We start from the raw sequence: 9,871 nt of genomic DNA, 5'->3' as shown, positions 1-9,871 counted from the left end.
TGGGGTCTTCTTCCACCAGTAACAGTAAAGCTGGAAAATCGCCATAAGACCGCTTATGTGACCCCCCCAGAAAACAAAATAGCAATAGCTTATAATTTATAGAAATCTACATAAAAACAAATATTTCGTTTTTATCAAACATCTTTCGTATAGAAAATTTCTAATTTCGTCTAGATTCTACATGATTTTTGAATAATTGAGAAGTAGTACTAACGACCCTCAGCACCGTGCCGTCAACGTCACGTCTAGAAGATTGAGCTACGACGTTTGTTCAATACAGGTCTTTCGATCGGTTGAAATTAATAAGTACAATGTCTGTATTAGAACAAGTGTATTTCGCTTTGCATTGTCGCTCCGTTTACTTATAGACCGTTCTCTACACAAAATATTTCGGAAATCATGCTATTTATGAAATACGAGATATATACACACGAAACGGTTAATTACCCCTGCAATGCCCACTTCCGACAGTGTTGAGGGGCCGTTTTCAAACACAACAGACTAACCGGTGCTTCATTACACTGCGTAAAAAACGCGGGAATCCCAATATTTAATTTTGATGACGTCAGACATTTATAACGTCATCACTTTTATTAGGACAGAATGCGTTCACAAAGCTATGTTTAGATCTCAACTATGAATTTTTTTTCACCCTGGTTTGGTAAACCAACAGGCCGCGCTTTGCACCAACCTCGTGTATTTGAAATTGACCGCCAAATCTACAGTAAAAATGACCGGATTTAACTGACGTTTTCAGCCTCAGGTAAAGAACTTTTATGTACAGTAGATCTACTTTATTTTCCATACTGTACAGTAGGCCTACGGTATAAAGTACAGTAATAAGAACTTTTTACGTTAGATCTCAATTACTTAGTTAACGGAACGTCCACACCATTTGTCCACACAAGGAAATCGTAGATCTTTTTAAATATCACGAGGAAATGAACAATTTCGATAATTTACCAATAAATAAATAAATTCACACACTTGTCGAGAAAAAGTTATACAATGGTTCTGACCCTTTTATACTTTTCAATATAGATCTATTAATTTTAGGTTCTTCAAATTTAAAATAACTCTCCTAATCGACTAAGTTCCCTCAATCTTGAGCGCTGTCAATTTATGTGCTGGCTGTACCTTACCCTACGTTAGAATGAATTTTCATCCTGATTGAGATACTTTAAAACAAATAATTTCTAATGATCAGTTCATTTTCGTCTGTATGTTTTAAATCCTGTCCGATGGCAGCCGCCATTTTTTGCCATAAAAGATCTATATATATTTCTTTATTTCCTCCAGTTTTGAAGAGTACATACATATACAATACATTTCTTACAAAAAAGTACATAAATCATTACATGTACATAAATGTATGACTGACAAACATATAAATACATGTATAATTATATAAATGTAACAAATATTGAATAAACACAGAATTGATAAATAATATAAATAAGGTAAATAATTATTTAACATAGAAACAATATATACATATGAGGACGCAAACGAAAATTTTGAAATATTGTATTCTCCAATATAATAATATAAATAAGGTAAATAATTATTTAACATAGAAACAATATATACATATGAGGAAGCAAACGAAATTTTTGAAATATTGTATTCTCCAATATATCCTCTTGCTAAAGATTCTTATCGAAACGAAACAAAAGTATCTTGGGAGGATATACAATATAGAGGTACCTGTAACAATGGTTAATACATGTACTTATAACGAAATTAAACAAATACATATATATTTCACATTCACAGCCAGTTCATCGAATATACACCTTTGATGAAAGCTTTGAAACTATACACTCTAGTCTCGTCGCTTAGATAAAAAGATGTAAAACCACGAAACATTTCAATGATCTGCAGGTCAGGGGAAAGTGCAATTAGGTTTTGAAAAGTTTCTATGCCCATAATTTTTGATAATGTAACCCATAACTTTGCCCTCTTTGACTCATTTGAGGGGCAAAACAATAGAATATGTTTACATATATCATTTGTCATTAGGTTACAACTTTTGCATCTCATATCATATTTCCTAGAAAAATATCGGCACATTAGAATAAACGTTGATGTACACTCTGCCTGTAGGTTTCTATAACTGCGACTGAAGTGCCAAAGAATACATGGTTCAAAAACAGGATGAACAAGGAGGAATTGTTTCAAACTTTGATCGCATAGTACACGGTTTTTCCAATCAAACTCTATAGAGCTATTGATTGTCGATTTGACCAGCTGTGCCTGATCTTCTTGGATTTCAATCTCCGATTTTATTCTCTAACGCAATGACCTCCCCTGACACTGGCCGTAGCGTTATTGGTGCGCGGAGTTTGCTGTACCTCTAGAGGCTTACAGAAATCATAATCACAAAGTAGAAAATATTGCTTTTTTTCCCAATTCTTACATTTTTTTTTATCTAGATCTATTATTGTATATAAACCGGTGTGAATGATAATATCTTATTGTTGCGGTTGCGGTTCAGATCGGAATATCCGTCTTGAGGGGACGGCAACGAGGCTTGCTATGAGCACAGGGGTGGAAAATAAGGTTTAGGCGGCAACAATTCTTTATTCCGCGTAGTCTCGTATGAAAGTAAAAGGGATATAATAAAGAATTACCTGATAAACACATGTGAAGCGAGGTTTTTATGCCGCCATATTGTCTGTACGCGTAACCGTAAAAGTCACGTGATTCCCTACCGTGATTATTCTCGAGGGGAAATATTTTCAGTTTTAGGGGAAAAAACACACTGTTTAAATGGGGCCCATATTCGACCGCCAATTGTACCAAACGAGAGCCCTGCCGGTATATTGAGATTGAGTAGACAGTTAAAATGAGAGTCGAAGTAGGCCTTATGTGTTTTTAAAGTTTAAACTACTTAAATTTGTCTTTTTTCTTTTGTTTTAGGAATGTATCTTTCGTCATAAAGGCGTAGGGTGTCTCAGGCTCAGGTGACAAATTGTGTTCACTTTTAAATGTAGACGTCATCTAAATGTACTTATTGAAGGTACATACAGGCCGGTACACTGGACAAGTGTTCATCTACATGTCCGTACGAAACGTACAGAGGGGCAAGAATAGTGGAAAGGTGTGGAGATATTTGCTTATGTTGCTTATGGTGGCGATATATATTATCGGAATAAAACGGATTATATACCAGCGTATTACATTCCGTGCCAATATAAAGATTTAAACGATACAGACGTTAAGTCTTAGATTCAATCAAAAGAACATTTTTTCATGAATATATAAAAGGAGAACCTTGAAACGAGCAGGTTTCCGTTACTTCTCGGCGAAATTTAGGGTTTGGTATATATAACTGATATCAAAATACACTTATGTCAACGTCCTCTTCGCAGACGACATCAAATCAACAGACGTCAAGGAATCATTCTACTTTAGTTGCGCAACAAACCACAGCTGAGCACCAGCCCCAATCTGAGAACGAGCAGACGACACCAAATGGAGAGACGCTTCCAGAGCAGCAGACGTCATCTGGGCAGCACGCGACATCTGAGCAGCATGCGACATCTGAGCAGCACGCGACATTTGTACAACAGTCATCTGTGCAGCAGACGCTATCTGAGCAACTTGCGACATCTGAACAGCAGACAGCATGCGTGCAGCAGACTTCATCTGAGCAACAGACCACAACACTTTCATCAAACTCAACATTTAGTTTTGAACCTATGATGACAGTTATTGACAAAATAGCAGACGGACAACGAGTTCCGCCACAGACTACTATGAAATATGAAATGTTAAGGTTTTGCACCCTTCGATCTTTTCCAAAAGGGAACAAACCTTATATTACCAGATTGGCTGCTGCAGGATTTTATTACGCAAACGAAGGCGATGAAGTCGTCTGCTATTGTTGCGCGCGACGTAGAAGAAATTGGACAGAATTCGAAAATCCTATCGAAGTACATAGAGAATTAAATCCAAACTGCAGCTTTCTCACTCGTAATTCTGAAGTTAATTTCTCAGTCAGACAAAGTATTGAAAGCTCTACAACAGAATCTCACTCAAACCTGTCAACAATAAATAGAGGCCAGTCTAACACTAATTTTCGTAATGAATTAACGGAAGTGAATGTGTCGTCTGCAGTTGAGACTGGTTCACGAATTCAAACGAATCAAAACTCTGAAAACTCATCTTTTGCAAGCAATGTGCTTTCATCAAGAGGAGGGAACCAGTCTGTTTCACTACTTCCTGTTGATGTTCCGCAAACAACTACAGACAACCAGTCTTCAAATAATTCTACAGGTAGTGGTACTTTAGTCACATTCACATGTTCTTTTGTCCAACAATATCAGAAAGCGCAATGAATTATAAAACATCAAAAAAACAAAACAAAACGAAAAAAAAACAAAACGAAAAAAAAAAAAAACATCAACAAAGTTCATAATATATATATGTATCTAATTTCCTAGACTTAATTTAGTTTTTTTTTTCATTGTGATAAATATATCTTTGTTGTTGTTTTTTTATATATAAATTTCTATAACTGTGTTTCATTTTTTTATAGGAAGCGTATCTTCGTCTGTGACCCCAAAATACCCCAAGTATATCAGCACGACATCTCGGTTGTCGAGCTTCAATGATTGTGGGGACATCGTCATCCCACCAGACCGCCTCGCACAGGCCGGCTTCTTCTACGCCGGTTTTGGGGATTGTGTCCGATGTTTCCAATGTGGAGTCGGTAAGTCGGCAAATTAACACCCCTTTCTACAGTTTACATTTTGTTTTGATTTTGTATAATATACATAACTGAATCGCAGATGTAAAATACATTTATTTTTAGGAAACCTCGACTCATGTTTTTCAATTTTGATGATTGACAGCTTGTGTTTGTGTACAGTTCTTGCTTATAGACTTTGGCAAATCATGGGTTCGAGCCCTAATAGAGTCACGACCATGTTTCTTTAGATGAAACCAGTACTAGTTGGTTCCAGCAAATGAACTTGGAAGTGATTTATATAAATTGCTTGAACTTGTTTCGCATTCGAGTTTAAATATTTTTTAAAGAATTATTTGTCCTTCTTTTTCTGTAATCTATATCTATATCCCATTAACTGTTTTCATCATGATTATTTAAAACATTGTTCTATGACAACGAAAAGTCCATTTATATACTGACAACTAAAAGTTAATAAAGAACAAAGTAAACAAAACCAAGATAAGTATTCTTTAATGGGAAAAATCGCTTTGAAAATTTCAAATTTTGGTGATATAAGACAAAAAATGGATCAAGGACAATGGTTTTATTTCGCTGAAAACAACAACGTCATGATTGTGATTCTAATATTTTAATTTACTAAATATTGACAGTAAGTCGGAATATATATATAACCAGCTTATATTTAAACATACAAGGGAAAGAACTCATTACTGATTCGTTAATTTATAATATACTGGTTATATCCCTTCATTTGCGAAATCAAAGTCCTTAACGCATGCTTGTTTGTACCTCTTCAATCTTTTTTATAATTTCAACCTAGGCGCTTTGTTGGGATGTATACATATCGAAATGGAACCAATAGATTTTTGGCTTCAAATAATGTCGTCACAACGGAAAAGGTTTTTTTTCTCCGGACAAAAATGAACTCGAAAATTACCGGAATTAGTTTTATAACTTTACTGTCCGGAATAAGTCGATGTTTACCGATTCATTTGGGTTTGCCATTATTATATTGATATTTTTTTACAGGATTACGTCATTGGTCGGAGGAAGATGATCCGTGGATAGAACATAGTAGATGGTCAAATGAATGTTCATACGTACGACAGATTAGAGGAAGAGAGTTCGTGAATATCGTGCAGATGGCTGTACAGTTTTCGCAAAACGTATATATGTTAAAAAACTGTTCATAATACCCAAAATACATAATTATGAATATGTTTTATATTTGAATATATGTTATTTGTAATTGAGAACATACAAGGCTTTTAAAATCAATCGGATATAAGCCTGAATCGAAAAGGAAAAGTCAATATAACGTTTAAGAAATTATTCTGATATATTTTCTTAAATGGCTTGCATAGTTTTATTAATTATTAAACAAGGACTGGAGAGTTGAAAAAAAATCGGTTGTGTAAATTTACGTAATATTATATGTAAGAGGTTGATATTGAAGCATTATTATGTCATATGACATCATAAATATGACGTCATTTATGACACAACAAATAACCTCTGTAGCATAAAGTTAAGAGATTTGAGATTAGATACTGGCACAATATCCAACCTGCGCAATGGTCTTTGAAAAAAAAATGCACCCACAAATAGATAATGCAATATTAAGATATTTTCATAAATATTTCTGTATTTTTCAGCAAACCGGAAATGAATCAATTTCAACACAAGGAACTGAAGGCATAGATAGTTTCTTTTTCATTAAATAATAACGTTTGAAAGCATATAAAAACAAGAATTAAATATAACAATATCTTTTTTCCGAGATTCAAAACTGAGCCTTGTTTGAATATATTTTGTTTATTTTTAAATAGATCTACCTCCATATATTGATTTGATAACTTCCTTACATATACTTTAACTTAACATATCAAAACTTTGCATATCAGCAGGCAGAGGTTCCGGAAATGCGTCTGCAGACATAGATAGACTGATGCACACAAACGCTGCACAAAGCGTCTTGGAGATGGGTTATCTTCCTGACGTCATAAGAAGAGCTATCAGAATGGTCCAGTCCTCAACAGGTTTGCATAATGATTTGTCTAGATTGTTTTTTTTCTGTTTTTCTTTTTTCTTTTTAGAATTTAATGAATTTAAAACAAACTGTGATTAAAGCGTTTGCTTTGTAAACTTTGTCAAGCAATGTTTGTTAATAGTCACCAAGAATCTGAGATACGTGCTTTCCCAAATGAAACACAATATAACGCTTGATTGGTAAAACACATGGGTCCATAATTGTTTAAAATACAATGCGAGAGATCCTCAATTTAGAATTTAATGGATATTTAACATGGTTATATCTGTAGTTCTTAGACTTTTACATGCATTTGTGTTATTACGGTTTGAACCCTTGTTGGTACAAGTAAAGGAACATACTAAATTCAAAATAGTTAAATCACAAAAGTACTTAAATTTGAGTATCTTTATCTTTATAAACGTGTTAAAATAAGTATAAAGTAATCAAAACGAACTTTTTCCGAATACTTCTTTGTCACCACTCGATCACAAGTGTTTAACTTGTGGAATGTTATTGTAAATATTTGAAGATATTTTCTTTTTACATCATATTTAGATATTTATATCATTTTATTGTCTTTTTTCACAATTGCGTATATTTTTTGATGATTTTCTTTTATAATCTTTTGTATCGATTTAGTTATAATTGACAGAAACGTATCGATTATGGATTTTTTGTAATCGATCATTGCCCGCTTAGATGAAATTTCTAGATAAGTTTCGACCAACTTTCGGTTATAATCGAAATAATTGGAATGTTTAAATATCTTAGCCGAAGAAATGTATTTGTATTAAAGCTATGTTATTTTCTTATTTACAATTAAATGTTGTAGGGTTTATTTTTTATATCCTTAAATAGGACATGGAATTTTAACAGCTACAAACCTAATGGAAAAAATCTTTGAAATCGAAGATTCTGAATCTCAAGAAAATACTGTACCTGAGAACTCTGAAGAATTACGCGCACCCCATAACACAGAAGCACGTGTGCCTATTAACGCAGAAGAACGCGCACCTGCAAACGCAGAAGCACGCGCACCTGCAAACGCAGAATCACGCCAAAGTAACAATGAAACATTTACCACAACAACACAGGAAATACAAGGTGCAAGAAAAAGGCACGAAGACAAAACTACTTCTCGAAACACATCTGTAGAAAATGTTAGTGGTGCTGTTGCTAGGGGTAACGAGAAACTGCTTAATAATGGTTCGTCTAAGAAACAATTGGAAACTGCGACACGTCATAATGATGACGACAAAACGTGTTCTGGTAATGAAAGCCAAGGCAGACAACAAAACGTGTCAACTATGTCGTCAGGCGGAAGTAAACGGGCAAATTCAAAGCAGACGACAAGTCCCGCAAGCCGTAAGAAATTTTGATTTTAAGATATAAATTATCCATCTAATGATCTTAATTAACAATTAACTTAATTTATCTTGTGTTTGCATTTTTACACTACAATAACAAGAAATAAGTTTGATTTTTTACCCCCCCCCCCCAAAATCATTGTCAAAGTCTAACTGCTAATAAATCTATTTACAAACAATTATCTAGCAATGTTTACCTAGCAATGTTGTTTAGAATATAACATATATTTATTTTTAAAAGTGTTGAAACATGTGGTCTTTTGATTTTGTTTTAGTTATAATCATTCATTTTTTTTCAAATTCAACTTGGTCGCAAAACGTTTCTCATCTGTGCATATATTTTTATTGCAACTTTGGCTATAATTCTTTTTTGCCTTTTCTGTTAAAATTTGCTACTATAATTTCAAAAAAATTAATACATTTACATTTAAATTTAATCCATTTACGTTAACTTGAGCAACATTGTTTCTTCTATATTTCTGTGTATGGGGTGTATCTACGAAAATTGCGCATGCTCGAAAAATAGTTCATCTTGCATAACACGGCCCGCGTCGTAATAAAGATCTTAACAAAGGTCTATAGCTAATTTCTTTTAAACGTATTTAAGGAAAACACCATAACGATATACTTTATATATTTATAAAATTATAATTTTAAAGATATAAATATAAACGGCAAAATCTATTGACGTTTTTACTCACGAATAATCATATTTTATTTCCCTACAGGTGATGCACATATTAGGGAACAGAAAAGGCTAAAGGAGGAAAATGATATGTTAAAACAACAATCTTTATGTACAAAGTGTCATGTTAATGACGTTTGTATTGTTTTCTTACCATGTGGACACCTTGTCAGTTGTGAAACATGTGCACCTACTGTACGATATTGCACGGTGGTCACGTGCGGCAAATATATTAAAGGTACCGTGCGCACTTACCTGGCTTAAAGAACTTAAGGAAAGAAGGTTGACGTGATAGAAAATGCATATAAACATGTACGTATCTTATAGAGAAAGAAAACCAATGTTACATTATTAAAAATTTGATAAAAAGACAACATTTATGTTGAAGAATATCTTACCGTGCTAACCTATTCTTGAATTAAAAATGAATGAAAAATGTGTGGTGTATCAGGTGTGGGAATAGCATTGCCATGCATTTCATTTAATTATTTCACGGTGGTGGCAATTTATTTGTTGTGATACAGAAGTACCATATGACTGTTCAAATACTGTACATTTGTAATTATTTGCATTTTATGATTTTCTTTTATTACATGCTTTTCGGTGGTTTATAGAAATATATCAGTGATATAAAACTGGTAATTTCACTCTTTGAAACAGTGAAATTACCACTTTGATAATTTCACTGTTTTGAATTTAAGCCCGTTACGTTGTTTCAGTGAAATACCAGCGTGCACAGTACTGGGTACCAAATTAATGACGTGACGTCGTAAATGACGTCACGTTGTATTATTATTTGGCGCGCTTTTCATTCAGTATTAGATTTAATGTATTTTTAAAACGTTTATTTGCATATAATAAAAAGAAAATTTGTTTTGTTTAGTGTATGATCGAAATATATTTCACCTTTTGAACACCAAAAGTTCATATTTCACTCGTGGCTGCGCCACTCGTGAAATATTCCTTTTGGTGCTCACTCGGTGAAATATATTCCGATCTTACACTGAACTAATCAAATATCCTCTATTTAATTCTTTCTGTATACATTGTGCACAATGGCACTTGTGTTATAGACAAGACGTGCTAGTTTG

General features: G+C 33.6%; 1 protein-coding gene across 3 annotated transcripts; it reads left to right on the top strand.

Moving 5' to 3' along the window:
• Positions 1–598: 598 nt before the first annotated feature.
• Positions 599–9,590, top strand: LOC132735819 (baculoviral IAP repeat-containing protein 3-like). 3 transcript variants are annotated; one of them, XM_060722824.1, is made up of 8 exons: positions 599–763; positions 2,923–4,284; positions 4,544–4,717; positions 5,726–5,862; positions 6,352–6,391; positions 6,601–6,735; positions 7,587–8,093; positions 8,824–9,590. In XM_060722824.1, the coding sequence occupies exons 2-8, from the start codon at positions 3,354–3,356 to the stop codon at positions 9,042–9,044; spliced, it is 2,145 nt and encodes a 714-aa protein (XP_060578807.1). In that variant the 5' UTR covers positions 599–763; positions 2,923–3,353; the 3' UTR covers positions 9,045–9,590. The 3 variants fall into 3 exon arrangements, with proteins under 3 accessions (XP_060578807.1, XP_060578805.1, XP_060578806.1); XM_060722822.1 differs by having other exon boundaries at positions 600–763; positions 6,352–6,397; positions 8,824–9,589; XM_060722823.1 differs by having other exon boundaries at positions 601–763; positions 2,923–4,281; positions 6,352–6,397; positions 8,824–9,587.
• The last annotated feature ends 281 nt before the right edge of the window (positions 9,591–9,871 follow it).

Source organism: Ruditapes philippinarum, unplaced genomic scaffold, assembly GCF_026571515.1.
Source record: "Ruditapes philippinarum isolate M1 unplaced genomic scaffold, ASM2657151v2 ctg12394_1_1_1_1, whole genome shotgun sequence".
In the NCBI taxonomy this organism is placed as follows: domain Eukaryota; kingdom Metazoa; phylum Mollusca; class Bivalvia; order Venerida; family Veneridae; genus Ruditapes; species Ruditapes philippinarum.
The sequence above is the reverse complement of the archived record's forward strand: the minus strand, read 5'-3'. Positions and strand labels throughout refer to the sequence as shown.

Excerpts from the sequence above, each read along its gene's own strand:
- LOC132735819 (XM_060722822.1), top strand. The coding sequence starts at position 3,354 with ATGTCAACGTCCTCTTCGCAGACGACATCAAATCAACAGACGTCAAGG. Across the intron at positions 6,736-7,586 it reads AATGGTCCAGTCCTCAACAG|GACATGGAATTTTAACAGCT; the intron begins GTTTGCATAATG and ends ATCCTTAAATAG. Across the intron at positions 8,094-8,823 it reads GACGACAAGTCCCGCAAGCC|GTGATGCACATATTAGGGAA; the intron begins GTAAGAAATTTT and ends ATTTCCCTACAG.